This window comes from Hypanus sabinus, chromosome 29 (genome assembly GCF_030144855.1).
Source record: "Hypanus sabinus isolate sHypSab1 chromosome 29, sHypSab1.hap1, whole genome shotgun sequence".
In the NCBI taxonomy this organism is placed as follows: Eukaryota; Metazoa; Chordata; class Chondrichthyes; order Myliobatiformes; family Dasyatidae; genus Hypanus; species Hypanus sabinus.
The window spans coordinates 33,917,023-33,938,917 of record NC_082734.1 but is presented as its reverse complement, the minus strand read 5'-3'; the positions used below and the strand labels follow the sequence as shown (position 1 = coordinate 33,938,917).

The 21,895-nt window shown below is 39.1% G+C and overlaps 1 protein-coding gene across 1 annotated transcript in view; it reads right to left on the bottom strand.

The window, feature by feature from the left end:
- Nucleotides 1-6,517: 6,517 nt before the first annotated feature.
- LOC132382824 (F-box only protein 47-like) overlaps nt 6,518-21,895 on the bottom strand; it is a 51,589-nt gene continuing 36,211 nt past the window's right edge. Inside the window, exons 8-11 of the mRNA XM_059953276.1 lie at nt 20,545-20,688; nt 18,871-19,013; nt 17,586-17,745; nt 6,518-7,158 (exon numbers count right to left, since the gene is read on the bottom strand). Coding sequence (XP_059809259.1) covers nt 7,046-7,158; nt 17,586-17,745; nt 18,871-19,013; nt 20,545-20,688 — 560 coding nt within the window. The 3' untranslated portion in view covers nt 6,518-7,045. The remainder of the gene's footprint in view (nt 7,159-17,585; nt 17,746-18,870; nt 19,014-20,544; nt 20,689-21,895) is intronic.

Here is a 21,895-nt window from a genome sequence, read left to right as displayed (position 1 = left end):
CACAATTTCACAATGACCATTAACCTACTAACCACTTGTCTTTGTACTGTGGGAGAAAACTGGAGCACCCAGAGGAAACTCACGTGATCACAGGGAGAATGTACAAATTCCTTACAGGCAGCAGCAGTAATTAAACCTGGGTCACTGATACTGTAAAGTGTTGTGCTGGTTACTTGTGGGTGTTACAGTAGAACCTTGTTTGAGCCTGTCCTCTTACTCAAACACTCTGACATGTCAGAGCTCAGATAGAGTTTTATAGAAAAGTTTATCAATCCAAAAGAAATGATGTACGTACACACTTCCAGTTCTATTTAACTAACTTTATCAGTATCTTCTAATCCTTCTCTCATGTTTCCATTGCTTTTCAGCTGCAGCTATGTTATTCACCTCTAACACTTGATGCTCACAAACACCATATGCTTGGCTCTTTTAGAATGGGCAGCCCATATCCTGAGAACTAACAACCATACGCACAAGACAAACTCTTCATCAGCTCTGCATTAAACTAATTATTTCCTTATCCTTACTCTTTTCTCACATAACAGAACTTTAAGTATTGCTGACATACCATGAGCAAAAACTGAAAATAATCTGGTACCTGCAATTGTTTTATAATCTGTTTTTTTTTCCATTATTATGGTTCTACGCATCACTGCTCCAACCTGCAACACATCTTGTCACAACATTCAGTAATTAGCTTGCACATAGGGTGCCAGTGAGTCACTTACCACAACAGCATAATAGCATCCCCCTCCAGAGGCTTGTGGCTAACTGGGGAGCCGGATGATTAATAAATCACTAATAAATAATAAATGAGTAATAAATATCCACATGATTCTGATGGTCATGTCCACGCATTCTATTGTTCATTTGTTGGTAAAATGTTAAGATAGAGAAGTGTTCACAAGTATTTTTTGCTCATTCTGTTCTTTCTTGGTGATTTGTTTTTGAATATCTACTAGATTAGTGCTTATGAATGGATGAAAACTTCGGATTTCAGCATCATGAAAATACCAAAAGATGTCATTGAAAGAAGCTCAATTCAATCCAGTACGATTGTTTATTAAGCTTGGGTATTTCAAAGATCAAAGTTAAAAGTAAATTTATTATCAAAGTATATACATGTCACCATATACTACCTTGTGTTCATCTTCTTGCAGCCATTCACAGTAGAACAAAAAAATAAAATAGTATCAATGAAAAACTGCACACAAAGACTGTCAAGCAATGAGCAAAAGACAAGCTGTACTATTAAAAAGAACTTTTAACAATAATAATAATAATAAATAAGTAAATAAATAATACTGAGAACATGAGTTGTAGAGTCCTTGAAAGTGAGTCCACGGTTGTGGAATCAGTTCAGTGTTGAGATGAATGAAGTTACCCATGTTGGTTCAGGAACCTAATGGTTGAAGGGTAATAACTGTTCCTGAACCTGGTGGTGTGGGACGCAAGGCTTCTGTATTTCCTTCCGGATAGCAGAATCAAGTAGAGAGCATAATCTGGATGGTCTGGTTCCTTGATGACAGATGCTGCTTTCTTGTGGCAACAGTCCTTGTAGACATTGTCAATGGTGTGGAGGGCTTTTCTTGTGATGGACTAGGCTGTATCCACCACTTTCAGTAGGTTTTTCCATTCTTGAGCACTTTTGTTACCTTGCCAGGCCATGATGCAACCACTCAGGATACTTTCCACTGAGTACCTTTAGAAGTCTATCAAAGTTTGCAATGACAAGCCAAATCTGCACAAACTTCTAAGAAAGTAGAGGTACTTCTTAAAAGTAAAGGGTATTATATAGTTCCAACAGGCAAAGATGAGTGTACATATGGGTCTGTAAAGCAAATCCAAACAGAAACAAATCCTGTGATTTCTACATTCTATTGTATTCAAACTTCAAAACAGGAAAAGACTGAAAAGTTTTGCCCAAAATATCGGTATATGTTTAAAACTAAATATATTCCAATTGAGTGTATTTATTTGTATTGCACACAAAGTATCACGTTCAAGTTCAAGTTTAATTATCAATAGGAGCCATGTATCTATTTCCATCTGTATTGTATTTTGTGTTGCACGTTTATTATGTTTAATATGGGTAGTTCCTCCCTTGGGTTGGGGCACGTTAGAAGGAAGGAGTTTAATTACAAATTCATGCTGTCTTTGGGTCAGTCTAGTTTAGGTAGAGCTAAAGAGTGGGCAGGGGTTGACATCTTTTTTGTTGACCACTTAAATCTCCCTGAATATGCTTAAATCGACTTAAATATTCTTGAATACATTTAAGAACGCTTGGCTTAAGTACAGTACGTTTAGTACATTGAGACTTTATTTTGTTACATCACTAGTTTTAGTTTGAATAGATTTTATTGTTTCAAGATAGTTCATCTTGCTTAATTAAAAACCAGACATTTTCTTTGACTTGGGAACATTGTTATTGGATGGATAGCACACCATACAATGCACAACCCCCCCCCACCCCCGTGCTCAGTCTCTAAGCAGTTCTGGTTTGTCTTCAAGTAACCGCTACATTGTCATTCAACCATACATAAATACCCATGAATAAAGCCAAATGAAACAGCATTAGTCCAGGGCGAAGGTACAAAACACAGTACCAACAGTCACACACCACAAGGCACATCAAACACATATAAGATAGCAAGTAAATAGTCACACAAAAAAGGAAATATATATAGCCCAAGTCCATGAGTGACATGTCCTGTAAATTGATGGTGCTTGGGTATTATCGGCAATAACAAGCAGTTCTCAGCAGTCCGTGGATGGACGTATGCATACACGCAATCTAGCTTGTCATTTCACCAATTGAACACTGGAGGGCAGCACTGGTGGGAGGAGCCAGCCCTCAACCCAGCTTCTCCAGCATCTCTCCTGAACTGCTGCAACAGGTGAACCCACAGCTTGAGGCCTAATCCTCACTACAACCCAGGCCAAGCAGTTTGTCTGTCTGTCTCACCAATAAACAAGGGAAATGAACTACAGCATTTTAATATCCAACTGGGTCTTGTGATTGCAAGAGAAACATCCAAGACAATCACTCGCTGTTAGACAGCACACCACTTTCGCGCACTGACTTTGATGCCTTCCTGTAGCAGGCAGTAACATGGTCCAGCTCCTCCGCCAACGAGCAACTTGTTGATGGGACAGACTTGCAGTACCTGAAGTTCTCAAGGTTCAGCATTGCTGTACAATCATAAAAAGTATGTTTAAAAAAGAAAAATCACATTTGGCCGGCATGAGAGACCACTGAATCTGAACACACCACCATTATACTGGAAGTCTACTTTCATCATCTATTGCAAGAGGATGTGAAGTTAAAATAACTATAAATGCAATATCATATGTGGGGAAACAATTTGATGCTGGGTTCACAAATAAAGAATAGAGGTAATAGATCATATATACAAGAGATCCTGCAGATGCTGGAAATCCAGTGCAACACACACAAAATTCTGGAGGAACTCAGCAGGTCAGACAGCCGCCAATGTTTTAGGCCAAGACCCTTCATCAAGACTGGAAAGGAAGACAGAATAAGAAGATGGGGTAAAAGCTGACAGGTGATAAGTGAAAGCAGGTGAGGGAGAAGGTGAATGTGTTGCTCTGGGTTTCCAGCAACTGTGAAAGCAGGTGAAGGGGATAGTGAGTGGGTGGGGAGGGGTAATGAAATGAGAAGCTGGGAGATAATAGGTGGAAGAGGTAAAGGGCTGAGGAAGAAAGAACCTGACAGGAGAGGAGAGTGGACTGTTGAAGAAAGGGAAGGAGGAGGGCACCAGAGGAAGGCGATGGGCAGGTGAGGAAAGAGAAGGGATACGGGGGGGCAGCCAGAATGGAGTTCATACCTGCAAGGGGAAGACAATAACAATTGACTATAGAGTGGCACAGTCACATTTGAATCAAAACACTAAATTCCACACCCAGGTTTTAAGCTTTAATGTGCATCAGCAACAAACATGAAAAATACAATCATAAATCTATTTACAAATAAATATTAGATATTTCCGAACTTTAAAATATCTAAATTACCTTGAGAAAATGATAACATTATATATATATATATAATTTTACTTTTAAATTAAAGTTATTATTTTAGCTGAAAAGTTTTACTCAACTTTAGGAAGGTAGCCTTATTATTTTTGGTGAAAATGTAAGAGTTGCAAAGAATTATTTTAACATTTTTTATTTGTTTCTGTTTCTTTGTGGCTTAGTACTATATCAGTATGCATAACCACTGAGTCAGAATGCATGTTATTATTCATTTGATGAGCAAAGGCTAAATAAACAGCCACAACCACCATATTTTGGTGACATGTACTGTACCTTTAACTAGAATCAGCATGAACAATATCCTCTCTTTATTATGTATGTACACAGTTATTCTTGGCAACTTCTCAGAGAATGTTCACTGCACACTGCTATCATCACCAAATGTTTGAAAGATAAACACCCTTTTGAAAATAGCAGAAATATATATAAAAAGGCAGTAAATTTCATTATAATTCTTCACAAATCCACTTAAAGTATGTAAGGGAGAAATTCTCAGGTCATCCAGCTGATATTTGAAATATTTGGAGGCATGGCTAGGTATGATGTTTCCTCAGAGAAATATGATTAGTTGCTTGTTATAATTAGGATACACTTTAGGACATAGCACATTTCATTAGACTAAAAATGTGGCTGAGAATGAAAGGATCTATAAGCCTGACTCTGTTTTCATAAAACTGGGACACACCTCTTTAATGGAACGGGAGTTCCTACCTCTCCAGGGAAATTATCTTGAATCCCAACAAATCTTTTCAGCCTCAGGTTTGCTGATACGTTTGACGGGCTTCATGGACTCCAGCATAAAATGTGGACAGAATATGTCTTCTAACACCCTTTCAGCCACTAGCAAAATAGTGACTTTCTTCTATTTATAGAGAACTGATTGCACAGACATTAGTTTAAAACTTTTAAATAAAATCTTGCCAACACTATAGCAATTCAGCATGCCAGAAATGAAGTTACTTTTTTTGATGATCAGTCAAAAACTTCAAAAAATATTGGTGCTTCTTTAGTTTCTTGCTATTTAACTATACCTACATGTGGAGAGGTGGGAGGGGAAGACTCTGAAAGCTCAACATAAAATGAGGAGGTGATGGTAGATCCTTCCATTAAAATTTTTCACCATCAACTGAACTTCATTTATTAATTGGAAATGAAGAGTAGCAAGTCTCATTCGTGTGTTTAGCTTTGTATATAGAGTGAAAGAAGCTGATTAACAAAGAAAATTAATTTTCTGTGCAAATAAATGCCAAATGGTATGATATGGATCACTTAATTCCTCCAAAACTGACATTTATCGCCTTGCCTTTACTTATCAGCCATGAGTGGACAACAATAACTACTTCCCAACAAATCCATAAGCGATCCTCAGTAAGTGACAACATTAAATTTTAAATTTAACGTAATTGTGCACGGGAGAAGAGTGATGAATTAATTACAATGACTGTGAAACAGAGTTGTGCAGTTCGAAAGGCTTTCTAATATAATCCCAGCTGACACTTGTGAGGTCAGCAGGAATTAAGGTCCCCTTCCCACAAGTATTTGTAGGCACGAGAATTAATAGCTCAAAGGGAAAGATTGAATAGGTTAGGACTTTATTCCCTAGAATGTAGAAGAATGAGGGGAGATTTGATAGAGTTATACTAAATAATGAGGGGTATAGATAGGGTAAAGGCAAGCAGGCTTTTTTTCTGCTGAGTTTGGGTGCAACTACAACTTGAGGTCATTGGTTAAGAGTGAAAGGTGAGATGTTTAAGGGGAACATGAGGGAACACTTCTTCACTCAGAGGGTCTTGAGAATGTGGGATGAGCTGACAGTAAAGTGAAGGATGTGGGTTTGATTTCAACTTTTAAGAGATATTTTTATAGGTATGTGAATGGGAGGGGTAAGGAGGGCTACGGTCCAGGTGCAAGTCAATGGGACTAGGCAGATTAATAGTTCGGCATGAACTAGATGGGTCAAAGGGCCTGTTTCTGGCTGCAATGTTCTATGATTCTGTGACAAATTTTGAAAAAACATAAAACGGTAACGGTTTATGTATAAACACCTAGATCTTTGTTTTCTTGGTCAAAGTGCTGCATTGGGCAACAATCCAACTTCTGTTATTCTACAGAGGGGCGGGGAGAAAGAGGTTCTTGGTTCACTACGAAGACTGAAAAATCAGTATTATCCAATTGATCTGAATCTCAGAAGCAGTGTGTAGCTCTGCCCAGTTCTTGTGTCTCTTTCAATATCAAATAAATATCTAACCTATCTTTCAATATCAAATAAATATCCTGTAATATTAACAAATCTGTGCATTAAATACAATACTATGTATTGTACAGTATTAATACAATTACGTTAAATATTGCATCAGTGTAAGACAAAGCCAACAGCAGCAGTTTCCAATGGGTATCTGCCAAACAGTGTAGTTTTAACCCAGAGGTAGAAGTTGGTTTGGTTGCATGCATGTGCCATAATACTTCACAGTATTTTTATTCAATCACCAAGGAAATTGGTAATAAACCTAACAAGGAATGCATAATGTGAAACATCTAATAGTTAAAATTATGTTTGGAATCTGAATCTAGCAACTAGTTCTATCCACTCCTGAATATCTAACAGTTCCATCCTGTGCCAGCTAAATCCTCTCTAATTGAGAGGAAAAAGAACTGAGGATCCTGAGTCAGTGCTATTTTGTTCCCAAATGGCAAGTGGCCTATAAAATGAATGACTGTGTAATGATAATGAATCCTTTGTGTCTTCTCATGACTAATCAGAAGTGAATCAATGCACAGATAAGGAGTTCACGGCCAGATCAGTGGCTTTCTCACTTTGACTTGATCCAAGAATCCCCTGAAACAAGCTGCAGCACCAAAACATATCATTTTATCTGGAATAAGTTTACATTTAGATGCAAGCGCTCGAAACAGTGAGTCAAATAAAATTCAGGGAGATAAGAACAAAATAAATCTGATGGATTGGTCTGACCATTGATTTCAGGTGCGTTGTTCATGTTAGTATGTTGCTGAAAGCACGAAGCATGACTTTTTTATGAAATTCTGCTTGGGCATTCACCATATTGTATATGTTGTATGTCACTCCTTCGTCCTCCTCAAGGCCACCTGTAAGGCAAATAGCACAGCTATTACTAGCTTCAGTCACAATACTGGCACATCAGTAAGGAATAATTCATCACATCCGAAGAATGACTTGCCATATCAGAAATCTGTCTAAGAACAAAAATTAAAAGTACGTACAAACACAGTCAAAGGGAGTAATTTGTATAGAGATAACATTTTACTTCTGGAAGGACAGCAGATACTATAGTAATACAACTGTACCCTATCTGTATTAATTTCATAGGACTGTACCTGCATTATACACCTTGCCTGTATTAATTTCAAAGGATTCAATGAAATTGAAAGTCAGGCTGGATATACACTCGGTGGCATTTTATTAGGTACATCTGCACACTACTCATTAATGCAACTATCGAATCCGCCGATCATGTGGCAGCAACTCAATGCATAAAAAGCATGCAAACGTGGTCAAGAGGTTCAGTTGTTGTTCAGACCAAACATCAGAATGAGAAAGAAATGTGGTCTAAATAACTTTGACCATGGAATGATTGTTGGTGTCAGACGGGTTGGTTTGATGATCTCAGAAATTGATCATCTCCTGAGATTTTCACGCACAACGCTGTCTAGAGTTTACAGAGAATAGTGTGAAAAACAAAATAAAATCTGGTAAGCTGCATTTCTGTGGGTGAAATTGCATATTTTCGGTGAGAGGTTGGGGAAAAACAACAGATTGTTTCAAGCTGATAGTAAGGCAACAGTAACTCAAATAACCATGCATTTCAGCAGTGGTCTGTAAAAGAGCATCTCTGAATGCACCACTTGTCGAATCTTGAAATGGATGGGCTACAATAGCTGAAGACCACAAACATACACTCAGTGGCTACTTTATTGGGGATAGGAACTACCTAATAAAGTGTCCACTGAGTTAATGTGGGACATGATAAGCACTGTCACTGCTTTGTGTTACATCCCAGTTCTGTTTTATCTATCACATTTTTCCCCAATGTTTCCCTGTTTTTCATTTTCTGGGTAAAGTTCCACCCAAACAGAACCCAAGCTATAAATGTTGGCAAGATGTTGTTGGGCTGTTGTTGGCCATCAGCATAATGCTGTTCTCACTTAACATCCGAACTTCATACTTTCTAGCACATGCTATCATCAGCAATCTGAAGTGAATAGTCTGGCCGATTTGTTTGACTTAAACAAAAGAACAGCCTGATATTTGAACACAGATGAGATTCTGCAAATACTGGCAGAATTGAAGTTGCAGGGTCCAGGTCCCAGAGCATATTGACACAGCTGAACACAATGTTTGGATGGAGATTTAGAGGCCAAATTGCAGCAGAGAGGTCCCACATATCCAAGTGGCAGAACTCATTGTTCAGTCAGCAATTTACAGGCCAAATCGAGGTGGTGAAGTCCAGTGTATCCAAGCCACACAACCCATTGTTCGGACAGAGATTTAAGTGGCAGGCCAGACTGTAAAAGTCAGGGGGGGTGAGGAGCAAGCCAGTTCAGATCACTGCTCGAAGCAGCAGACCCTGATGTTTAGATGGACAGTTAAGCGCTGAGTCACATTGAATAGGTCAAGGTGTTAAGGCCACAGTGAGGTACGTGCCGATTAAGATCACTGCTCTGTGATGCTTACCCGGCTCTGCACTGAACTACAGGTTTTGGACTCTCTTTGCAGACTTCAGTTCAGAAAAGCTTTTGCTTGCGGTTACTGCATGCATGATTTTTTTTTATGGTGGCCTGTTAGGAGAGGAATCTTAACATTATATAATGTATACATACTTCGATAATAAATGTACTTTGAACTTTGAAATCTTAGGCAACTGACACTAAGTGCTGAAGGAACTCAACAGGTCAGGCAGCATCTATGGAGAGAAATGAACAGTCAACGTTTCAGGTCGAGATACTTCATCAGGCCTGTGAAGGAAGGGGCCAGAAGGCAGAATAAAAAAAGTTAGGGGCAGGAGCACAAGTTGTCAGGAAATAGATGAATTGAGAAGGCACATGGGTGGGGAGAAGTATGAAAGGAAGTGACATGAGAAGCTAGGAGGTGATAGGAGGAAGAGGTAAAGGACTAATGAAGAAGGAATCTGACAAGAGAGAACAGTGGACAATGGAATAAAGGGAAGGAGCTGGGGAACCAGAGGGCAGTGATGGGTAGGGGAGGAAAAGAGAATGGGTAAGAGGACCACGAGAATATATTTATTTATTTATTGGGATACAACACGGAATAGGCCCTTCAGGACATGCTGACCCAGCAAACACCTGACTTAATCCTAGCCTAATCACAGTTCAATTTACAATTTACAATACCGGTATGTCTTTAGACTCTGGGAGGAAACCTGTACAGTCACGGAGAGAACGTACAGATTCCTAAAAGGCAGCTGTAGGAATTGACCCTAGGTCGTCTGTACTGTAAAGAGTTGTGCTAACCACTACACTACTGAGAGGGAGGATGGAACAGCAGGGAGCAATTAACAGGAGTTATAGAAATCAATGTTCATAATGTCAGTTTAGAGACTACCACACCAGGATATACAGGTGACCCACCTATTTCAATACAACTTCACTTTCCTACATCGGCATGTCTGTTGGCAGTCTCCTCTACTGAAACAATAAGGTCAGATGCAGACTAGAGGAGCAATACTTCATATTCTGTCCTGGCAGGCTCCAACCTGACACTGCTGGCAGGAGTGACCATCATCAGGTCTTGTATAGGCAAACTACTATCATCATAGCTAAGATTCTCCACATCTTGTAGCATGTCTCACTCTAACATTAAGATCAAGTCAAATGATGGTTTAATGTCAAGTATAGAAGGGCTAACTGGAGTGGGGTAAAAAGATGTTCTTAATCTGGACTCTGGGATTTCAAGCTCCTTATCTTCTTCCAGAAGGTAGAAGAGAGAAAAATGGTTGGCCAAGGTATCAGTTTTTAGATGATTTCACTAGCCTTCCTGAAGCCATGCTCCAGGAAGATGTGATGTCTGCTTTGGACTAAGCAGTATTTACCATTATCTGCAGGTTCCATCAGTAAAGAGCAGAGCAACTGCTGAGTCAGGCTGAGATATAACCAGGCTGAATACCATGGTAGCATAGTGGTTAACAAGACGCTATTACAGTGCGAGGCTTCAGAGTTCAGAGTTCAATCCTGGAACCCTCAGAAAGGAGTCTCAGTACATCCTCTCTGTGGAATGCGTAAGACTTCTCTGGTGCTCTGGTTTCCTCCCGTGGTCCAAAGATGCATCGAGTAGATTAAATGGTCATTGTAAACTGTCCTGCTACTAGGTTAGGATTAAATCGGGGTTGTCAGGGGTTACCAGGCAGTGTGGCTCAAAGGACTGGAAGGGCCTACTCTACGCTGCATGTCTAAATAAAAATAATTAAGTATTTCCTGCACATTAAAAATATTCCTATTCCTCCTGGAATTATTTCCACACTTTGGAAACTACTTCTCTCACTTCATAGGATTTTCTCAGCCACGTCACAGAAATACCACTGGGGTCCCTTTAAACTTCATTGGATGCTATCAAACATATACAAATGAGACCCGCACCCGAGTAAAGCAGGTACTTTTGCCAACCGAAAAGTATCCTGGACAGCTTGGAACCATAAGTCTTCTCATCACCATTTTAATTATACACTGCAATTTCATAGGATGTGTTGAGTAAAACTACATGACGATCAGCAGCAGGCCACTCAGCCCTCAACATGACTCCAACATTAAATAAGATCATGGCTGATCCGATTGTAGACTCAGTAATGAGGTGCTGATTAAAAACATGAAGTTAGTGAAGAGATTATATATGGTAATTGGATGAAATCTTTCATAGAAATATTCTACTTGAGTGAAATAATTTGAAGAAACTTGCCAATTCTCCTAACAGGCACTTTATTAAGCCGATTGTCATAATTGCTATCACAGTTTTCAGCTGTTTGTTTTAGATAGAGGAAAGCTGCGAGCCTGCATTGGAGGGAGCTGGAACTGTCAGAATGCATTAATGTGATAGAGAAGACTGGCTATTTTTATTCTCCATTTGTTCGAGGGTGGTATAAGATGACATAGATTCAAGAATCGAACAACATTTCTGAAATTACCCAGGGGGAGCAGAATTTCTTTTAGTGCAGGATTATTAATCAGTTTACTCATAGCTTCACTTGTTTTCACAACTAATGCTCATCTTCTGGAAGAATCACAGCAGTGAATATTTTTCTGGTGATGGCTGAGAAGAAGGAGAGGGGTTGATGCTAAAAGGGCAAATAAGTTTTTTCATTATTTCACCTGACCTTCTTCAGGAAGGAAAATTAAGGAAAATTGATCAACCTCTGTGTAAAATATGCATTATTTCTTAACGCTTATGCTGTGTTACTGCCCAAGTTGCTCAGACATAAAACTAAAAAGGTAAATTACTGAGCAAAAGGGAATGAACATGCATATATAAGATAGAAAGAAGAACCACTGTGTGCACAATTTGTTCTTTTTTTTGCACGTTGGGTGTTTGCCATTTTCTTTGAATGGGTTCCATGGTGTTTCTTTGTTTAGTGGCTGTCTGTGGGAAGGTGAATCTCAGGGTTGTACACTGCATGCACACTTTGAACTTAGAATAAAATTAAGATTTACACTTCTCTGTAACAAAATCACAATTCATATGAAATAAAACTGCTACAATTTTGCACCAATTCATCAGTTTTCATCTCATTGTCATAATTTTCCAAGTAATGAATGACTGAATAAGTTTTGATCAAAACCAGTTTCAATGCTGTGCCACTAATATAATTCCTTACTCTGACCTCCCCATCCCCATTCCTTAAAAGAACATTTGATCTGATTGACATGGCATTTGTGTTTGTCAATCTGTGTGCGAGATCAAAACTTAGTGCCTGTAGCTAAGATCATGATGTCACAGGAGGCCATTCTTTGTAATCTGACTAATTATATCATACACAAAGTTATATAGATCTTTTAAGCACAAGAATAAGCCACTCAGTCCAATTGGTCTATGTCAGAAACACAAAGGACTCAGCAGATCCTCAAAATCAAGGTAACAATCATTTCTCCAGCATTGTGGAAAGATTCACTATTCCATTTCTGCTTATTCAATGCTGCTAATGGGTCTCGGCCTAGATGCTGCCTGACCTACTAAGTTCCTCCAGCATTTTGTGCAAACCTATGTCAGGCTTTTATGCTCTGCATGGGTTTTACCAAATCCTATTTCATTTCATGATATATTATTATATTGCTTTCCTCCCACAAGTACACATCCAACTTCTTCTTAAATGTTGCTACGCTGTTGCCATGTCAACTAATTCATCTGCTGGCAAGACTGACATTCCAACCACTCCTTAAGGAAAAAAGCTTCACCTATATCCCTCACGGACCTGTGTTCCTCAAAACCCGTGTGTATAATAATTTTCAATAATGCAAACCCCCATTTCCTAATAAATCCAATGTTATCAACGAAGATGCTTCCCTATCTTTCACTTTACTGGAGCTAGCAAAGGTGAACCACCACTGCCAGCTCAAGCCAAAATTAAACTTGGAGGATGGACGAGCCTCATGGAAAAGAGTTAAGAAATGTTATCAGTTTCTATTTTCAGTCACTCAATACTGCGGAGCTATAAAGTTTCAATATGATGTCCCTAGATTGGTTTATCAGTCACAGCAAGTCCCTCCTTTGCCACAATATCTGAACAGATATTTAAGAGTACAGGGCCTCTGTGCTATGCATCTGCACAATTTCTTCCAACCAGCAAGGCTCAGAGAAAAGGAATTGGTTTAGGAAAAGGGATCAGTGGGGATAGATTCCCGGGGGGGGGAGGGGTGTTGTGAATATAATGGGTTAAGAGCATGGTGACAGTGTAAGTAAAGGCTTTAAGAAGCTGGCCTTGGCCACTGTGGTTCTGCAGAATGCTGTACATTAGTGCAATTTGCCTTTTGCTACATTAGGTCTATGGCAGACACAATCTTCACACAGCCAAGATCACCTGGACAATACAAACACCTATGTCAGGATGCCATTCATTGACTATAGCTCAGAACTTAACACTGTCATTCCCACAGTCCTGATTGATGAGCTACAGAACATGGGCCTCTGTACCTCCCTCTGTAATTGGATCCTCGACTTCCTAACTGGAAGACTACAATCTGTGCAGATTGATGATAACATCTCCTCCTTGCAGATGATCAACACTGGCACACCTCAGGGATGTGTGTTTAGCCCACCGCTCTACTCTCTGTATACCCTTGACTGTGTGGCTAGGCTTAACTTAAATGCCATACATAAATTTGCTGATGAAACAACCATTGTTGGCAGAGTCTCAGACGGAGACAAAAGGGTGTACAGGTGCAAGATATACCAGGTAGTTGAGTGATGTCACAGGAACAACTTTGCATTGAACATCAATAAGACTAAAGAGTTGATTGTTGACTTCAGGAAGGGTAAGACAAGGGAACACTAACTAATCCTCAGAAAGGGATCAGAAATGGAGAAAGTGAACAATTTCAAGTTCCTGGGTGTCAAGATCGCTAAGGATCTAACATACTGATACAGCTAAAAAGAAGGCAAGACAGCGGCTATACTTCATTAGGAGTTAGAAATGATTTGGTTTGTCACCTAAAACACTCTAAAACTTCTATGATGTACCATGGAGAGCTTTCTGACAGGCTGCATCACTGTCTGGTATGGGGAAGCCATTGCATAGGATCAAAAGAAGGTAAAGAAAATTGTTGTATTAGTCAGGTCTTTCTTGGGTACTAGCCTCCATAGTATCCAAGACATCTTCAAGGAGCAATGTCTCAGAAAAGAAGCGTCCGTTATTAAGAATCCCCATGACCCAGGACGTACCCTCTTTTTATTGTTACCGTCAGGAAAGAGGTACAGAAGCCTAAAGGCACAGACAGAGTGATTCAGGAACAGCTTCTTTCCCTCCACCATCTGATTCCTAAATGCCTCACAGGTGAACTGCATGGCAGTTTTGCATTCAGTTAACGTACCCTCAGATTAGGGAGGGCTTGGCCAAAGAGACACATCTGTGATTACCAAACCGTTCCAAGTGCAAATGTTACCCAAATACAATTGCCACACGGCACTGAGTAGCTAAACATAAAACTTGACTAAATTTGTTGCTCCTCTCACATTTTGTGTTTCCTTATTTAGTATTTTCCTTAAATTCTGTGTGAATTTTATTTTATAACTCAAAAGTTTTGGATAGTGATTTGTAAAGACAAATTTCTATTACCCAAATGGCCTTAATAATGCAAGGCTCATGTGTACAGTGTTCCCAATATATAAGTTTACAATTCTTTTCTATTTTCTAGAATAGATAAACATTGCCACATCTCATTCTTAGCACTCTTATTTGCCCTTGTAATCACATAATCATATGTGTACCTTTCCTAACATTTTCTTTTGCCTTAAACACAAGTGAAAATCAAAATTCCACAGACGCTGGAAGTCTGAAATTAAAACAGAAAATACTGAAATAATTTAGCAGGTCAGGCCAGCATCTGGGAACAGAGAAAGAGAGTTAATGATTCAGATCGAAGACCCCTTGACATTTGCATCACTAACCCAATTTGCTGAATTCTTGCTTACTTATCCACAGAACTTAAATAGCTCTAAACTCTATACTGAGGTTCTGAAATTTTAAATCTGATTTTTTTACTCCTTTCAAGAAAGAATATCAACACATTGAATAATAATCTCAAAAAATTACTAATAAAGTATCAGAAAAGAACCTTAATTCTGTGGTGAGACCAATGAAACTGAGATTACTCTTAAAGTTTACACTCAGCAGCCATTTTATTAGGTACACCTATACACCTGCTCATTAATGTAAATATCTAATCAACCAATCATTTGGCACCAACCAAATGCATAAAAGCATGCAGACATGGTCAAGAGGTTCAGTTGTTGTTCAGACCAAACATCAGAATGGGGAAGAAGTGTGATCTAAGTGATTTTGACAAGGGAATGATGGTTGGTGTCGGACAGGTTGGTTTAAGGATCGTAGAAACTGCTGATCTCTTGGGATTTTCATGCACAAGTTTCTAGAGTTTACAGAGAAAGATGTGAAAAGCAAAAAAAAAAAATCAGTGAGTAACATTTCTGTGGTCAAAAATGTGGCCACTGAATGTAGATGATTAGAGAAAGACTTAACCAAGGTGTTCTGAAAGGGATATTGACACCCTAGCAGAATTGCTGATCAAAGGAACTGGAGGAATAAGAAGAGACAATCTTATACTGAAATATTTGACATGGCTAAAAGATACTAGAAACTGTTTCAACGGTAACTTTTTAAGCAGTATTAGATAAATAGTTAACATGAGGAAATCTGCAGATGCTGGAAATTCAAGTAACACACACAAAATGCTGGTGGAACACGGCAGGTCAGGCAGCATCTATAGGGAGAAACGCTGTCGACGTTTCGGGCCGAGACCCTTCATCAGGACTAACCAAAAGGAAAGATAGTAAGAGATTTGAAAGTAGTGGGGAGAGGGGGAAATGTGAAATGATAGGAGAAGACCGGAGGGGGTGGGATGAAGCTAAGAGCTGGAAAGGTGATTGGTGAAAGTGATACAGAGCTGGAGAAGGGAAAGGATCATGGGACGGGAGGCCTCAGGAGAAAGAAAGGAGTGGGGGGAACACTAGGGGGAGATGGAGAACAAGCAAACAACTAGATATGTCAGGGATGGGGTAAGAAGAGGAGGAGGGGCATTAACGGAAGTTAGAGAAGTCAATGTTCATGCCATCAGGTTGCTGTGAGTCAGCTGGTGTGGTATACTGCGTCCGGTGCTCCCGGTGTGCCCTTTTATATATTGGTGAGACCTGACGCAGACTGGGAGGCCATTTCGCTGAACACCTACGCTCGGTCCACCAGAAAAAGCAGGATCTCCCAGTGGTCACACATTTTAATTCCACCTCCCATTCCCATTCTGATATGTCTATCCATGGCCTCCTCTATTGTCAAAATGAATCCAAACTCAGGTTGGAGGAACAACACCTTATATACCGGCTGGGTAGCCTCCAACCTGATGGCATGAACATTGACTTCTCTAACTTCCGTTAATGCCCCTCCTCCCCTTCTTACCCCATCCCTGACATACCTAGTTGTTTGCTTGTTCTCCATCTCCCCCTGGTGTTTCCCCCCTCCTTTCTTTCTCCTGAGGCCTCCCGTCCCATGATCCTTTCCCTTCTCCAGCTCTGTATCACTTTCACCAATCAGCTTTCCAGCTCTTAGCTTCATCCCACCCCCTCCGGTCTTCTCCTATCATTTCACATTTCCCCCTCTCCCCACTACTTTCAAATCTCTTACTATCTTTCCTTTCGGTTAGTCCTGACGAAGGGTCTCGGCCCGCATCATCGACAGCGCTTCTCTCTATAGATGCTGCCTGGCCTGCTGTGTTCCACCAGCATTTTGTGTGTGTTGTTTAGATAAATAGTTACAATTAAATCCTAGTAAATGGAAAATATGACAACTCAAGGGAAAATTCACTCATGCTTTCAAAAAGCCAGCATAAATCTGCTTTTCTAATGTGTGATTATAAAATGGTTCAACAGTATCTGACAGATCTCCAGGATCAGTAAGTTGGAGTTAAGGAGGGCCACAAGAAATACAGAAAATTCAACAGATTCATATGCTTTACTGTCTAGATAGTTAGCTCTTTCTAATAGCCAGATTTAACCTCAGTAATTTCGAAAAATTTCAAGTGAGATAAATTTCCTTTGTTTTGTATTTAAGTTCCGAAAGCCAAGTATTGGGTAGATATACAACTCTACCAAAGAAGGTGTAAGGTACTCCTTCCCTCCACTAGCCTGCAGGTCACCCCTGGGCAAGGTGTAGCAGTTGCTAATCTCTGCCCCCCCCCCCCCGATATCAGGGTCATGTGAAGTCATGGGAGTAAGTGGGGGATGGTCGTATGAGCAGCTGGTGCATATCACAAAACCTGGTTATGCCAGGCAAACTCTGAAGAGTTTTGATAATGGCTGGGGTTACCCATCTTGCAAAGATACTGTCCAGAAGAAAGCAATGGCAAAACAGTTCTTTAGAAAAATTTACCAAGGACAATAATGGTCATGGAAAGACCATGATTGCCCAACATCATACAACACAACACATAATAATGATGATGACGATCAAAAAATAATCACTTCTTGAGCAAAGCAAATGGCTGAGTAATAAGTCCTGAGAAATGTATAATTAGATTGACATATAACAAGTTGTGTCTTAGAATTAAATGCTGAAAATTAATTATTTTGCTTCATTATAAAGGTGCTACATAAATGCACCAGAACAATGTTGATGAAGCATTTTCTTTGTTAGGGAGAAAAAAAATCACTGAACTTCAGTACAATAAATACAATCCTTCCCTTCCTCCCCAATCAATATTTAACATTTTGAATCACGTGTGATTGAAAAAATCCAAGCCAATTAAATGCATAAGTTAAATGTACTCACTAAACATTAATGATTCAATCATGTCCATGGTAACTCGAGCAAAAGCCTTCTCAATGGTCAGTAGAAAATTCCACCTGGTCTCACTGCTGGCTATCACCTTGCAGATTCTGTACACCATTTTCACAGTCCAGTCCATGCAGTACCCATCCTTTTCACACACCTGCATCCAAAATTAAAGGAATTGTTGGAATCAAAATCAAATATCACTGACCTGTCGTGTAAAATTTGTTATTTTGTAGTGCAATACACTCATAAAAAGAAATATATTTTAAAAGATTATATTAGTGCAAAAACAGAGCAACAAATAGTAAGGTAGTGTTCATGGGTACATTGTCCATTCACAAATCTGATGGTGGAGGGGAAGAAACCGTTCCTAAAATGTTGAGTGTGTAAAATGTTGAGTGGAGTTGACATCTTTTCAAAAGCACAAACAGCAAAAATGCAGATTACTCTGATGTTCTGCTAGAAAGCCATTAACCAAATAGTTAATTCTGCTTTTCTTTTTAGAAATGCTAGTATTCCCTTGATATTTCTATCAATTTCTGGTTTGTGTTATTGTCTCTCCAAGCAACTTAATATCAATTGTATTGATTTTGAAGCATACCGTATTGTGTCCTTATTAGAAACAATGCAGTAATCTCAAACTGGAACCTTACAGTCAACAATAAAGGCATACTTAGGTCACATCCAAATTTAAGGTCTGGTTGTGGAAAATGGAATAATTTGTCATTTTTTAAGTGCTGGTGGACATCAACACCAAGATTTGTAATGTTCCTTATGACTTAATTTTTATAATCTCCTCTTTTAGTAGCCAAATCCATCTTCCAGATTTTCTCAACTAACAAGGTAACTAAAAATGGTGTGGCCACAGTAGCATAGTGCAGAGCATAACACTTCACAGCACCAGCGATCACCAACTAGTATTCAATTCCTGCCGCTACCTGTAAGGAGTTTGTACGTTCTCCCTGTGACTGTATGGGTTTTCCTCTAGGTGCTCTGGTTTCCTTCCATATTCCAAAGACATGAGGTTAGGAATAGTAAATTGTGGGCATACTATGTTGGCACTGGAAGCATGGCAACACTTGCAGGTTTTCCCCAGCACATACTTGGACTGTGTTGGTCACTGACATGGTGCAGTTCACAATTCAGTTTGAAGTTCATGTGATAAATAAAGCTAATCTCTATCCTTATGAAGATACAAATATTTTAAAATATCAGGATATCTGAACACAAGTACTTTCTTCCAGGATGAGTGACCTGATTTACTCATTTCCTTTCCACTCACCAAAGACAGGAACACAATGAGTGTGGCAAGTTCATTTAGCCTCCCATTTACAGCTTTATTGGCCAGGAATGTAAAGCTCATATTATTCCCACAACAGATCAGAAGCCGAGCACTGTTCTCTAAGAGCCATTCTTGGGGAAAACCTGGTAAAAAAAAACGATAACAATGCATCATTACTCCATAAATTACAGTAAATTCCTCTTCTTTTCTGCTTTCTGTTTCAAGGCATAAACTCTTATGGGGTACATATCTATAGGCATCAGCATTACCTAAAATTTAGAGCTTAGATGGGATACGTTGGTTAGCTCTTGGGACATCACATCCAAGTCCCATCCTTTCTTCATCTGATGTGCACGCCTACACTGTTTAGCAAGAATTGTTAAATATTATTTAGGGGACAAAACCATGAGTCAGTGAGTTTTTGATCCCCTCTTAATTCTGGCTTGCTGTGGTCAGCTTTAACATGCTAACAGTGCTGAAAATTAGGTCAACTAATTTAGAATGTAAAATTAATCAAACACACAACCCACTCAGCCACATGCTGAAGTACTATTTTATTTAGTGTTTTAATATAGATAATTCAGAACCTCAAACTTTATCCCTTTAATTGTCAGAGGAACATCCTGTGGATATCTGACAAGTAAGAGATTGCAGTGAATAGTATGTATGTTTCCAAAAAACAATTTACACTCAGTGGCCACTTTATTAGGTACACATGTGCACCTACTCATTAATGTGAATATCTAATCAGCCAATCATATGGCAGCAACTCAATGCATAAAAGCATGTGGACATTGTCAAGAGGTTCAGGCCAAACATCAGAAGGGGGAAACAAATGTGATCTAAGTGACTATGGAATAATTGTTGGTGCCAGACAGAGTGGTTTGAGTATCTCAGAAATTGCTGACCTCCTGGGACTTTCACACACAATATCCTGAGGATTTACAGAGAATGGAGTGAAAAACATCCAGTGAGCAGCAGTTATATGAACAAAAACACTTTGTTAATGAGAGAGGTCAGAGGAGAACAGCCAGACTAGTTCAAGCTGTCAGGAAGGCGACAGTAACTCAAATAACCACACATTACAACAGTTATGTACAGAAAAGCATCTCTAAATGCACAATATGGCAAACTTTAAAGTGAATGGGGTATAGTAGCAAAAGACCACGAGCATACATTTAGAGGCCACTTTATTAGGTACAGGAAGTATATAATAAAGTAGCCGATTTAAATGCATTGTGTAACATAACAAATGCCTAATGTTATGTTACACAATGCATTTAAAACAAATCATCACATGAATATCTGATTAAGGAAAAGGTCTGATGATTAGAAAGGTACTCCATGGAACTTTATAGTTCCAGTCCTGGTGGGATTTTAGAAATGTCACCCATGAACTTAATCAAAAAGTTGTCCTCAAGCCTGATTCGTTACGCCATTCATTTTCGCAGTCTTCAATAATTCCTAATTTTCCAGTATTCCTTACCTCCTTGAAGTGTTCTCCTGAATTTATTTTCCCTCTCTGGAATCATCTATTTTTTGTTCTATGACAGTATTTCATGTTTTTTTTTAAGATACTGTGGCATTAATCTTTTCTTGGACCTTAAAATGGTGATGCTGCACACTCATTTACAATCTTTTTCTCATTTTTGAAAGTTTTAAAGCAGATATTACCTGATAATTCTTCTAACAAGGTAAAAATGTCATCAGCTGTCCATTCTTTAGCATTTTCATGCAGCAATCTTACTGCTGCGGCAAGACCCTCCATATTCTCATCACAGGCAGGTATCTGGGTCATATGATGCCAATAGATTTGACCTGAATGGTAAAATAAGCAAACAAATTGTATTTATGGAGCATTTTAAAAGCAATGTGTATCATTAATTCTTGGAAAAATACAAGAATACCATTTGGCCCTTCATGTTGGTTCTATCATTCGCTAGGAGCTTAGTTGATCTTTCACCTCAAAATCAGTTTCACTAATTTAAGATTTTCTTTGAGGCTGTAACTAGCAGACTAGCCCAGGGTGAACCAGTTAACATGATGTATAGGTTTTCAGAAGGCTTTCAAGAAGGAACCGCACAAGACATTACTAACTGAAAATGGCACAGTGAATTGAGGTAATACAAAGGTGTGGTTTAAAGATTGGCTTAAGGATAGAAAAAAACTGAAACAAACTGGTTATCTTGTAACCCTGTAACTGCAATGATTAGTGCGGAGACCCCCGGTGGAATAGAGGATCAAGTGTGACATATAGTCTATACAAGTTTGTGAATGATACTATGCTAGGAACTGTGAGGAGGATGGAGAGAGGCTTCATGGAGATACAGACCAATTAAGTGAATAGGCAATGGAAGCAAATGGAATATAATGTGGAAAAAATCTAAATTCATCTACTATAGTAGAAAAGTAAAAAAGCAGAGTGATTTTATATGGCAAGAGATTGACAATGTAGGTGATCAAAGGGAACTGAATATCCTTACGCACTTACTTAAAATTAACATGGAGATACAAGAAGAAATTAGTAAGACAAAGAGTAGATTTTAAAGGGTGAGAAATTTCAAGGTGTTCTTGTACATGGATTACTGAAAATTAAAGTACAGGTGCAACAAGCAATTAGGAAGGCAAATGCTGGCTTTTACTGCAAGACCATTTGAGTACATCAGTAGGGATGCTTTGTCCAGCACACAGATGCAATCATAAGGAAAGCACACCAGGGTCTTTACTTTCTTTGGAAGTCAGGGAAGTACAGCTTATCATCAAACAAGGGGGATGTCAGAGGTAAGATTTTCACACAGAGTGGTGAGTGTGTGGAATGCACTGCCAGCGAAGGTGGTAGAGGCAGATACAATGGGGTATTTTAAGAGACTCTTAGATAGGTACATGGAGCTTGGAGAAATAGAGGACTATGTGGTAGGGAAATTCTAGGCAGTTTCTAGAGTAGGATACGTGATCAGCACAACATTGTGGGCCGAAAGGCCTGTAATATGGTGTAGATTTCTATGTTTCTAGAACCTCACACCCA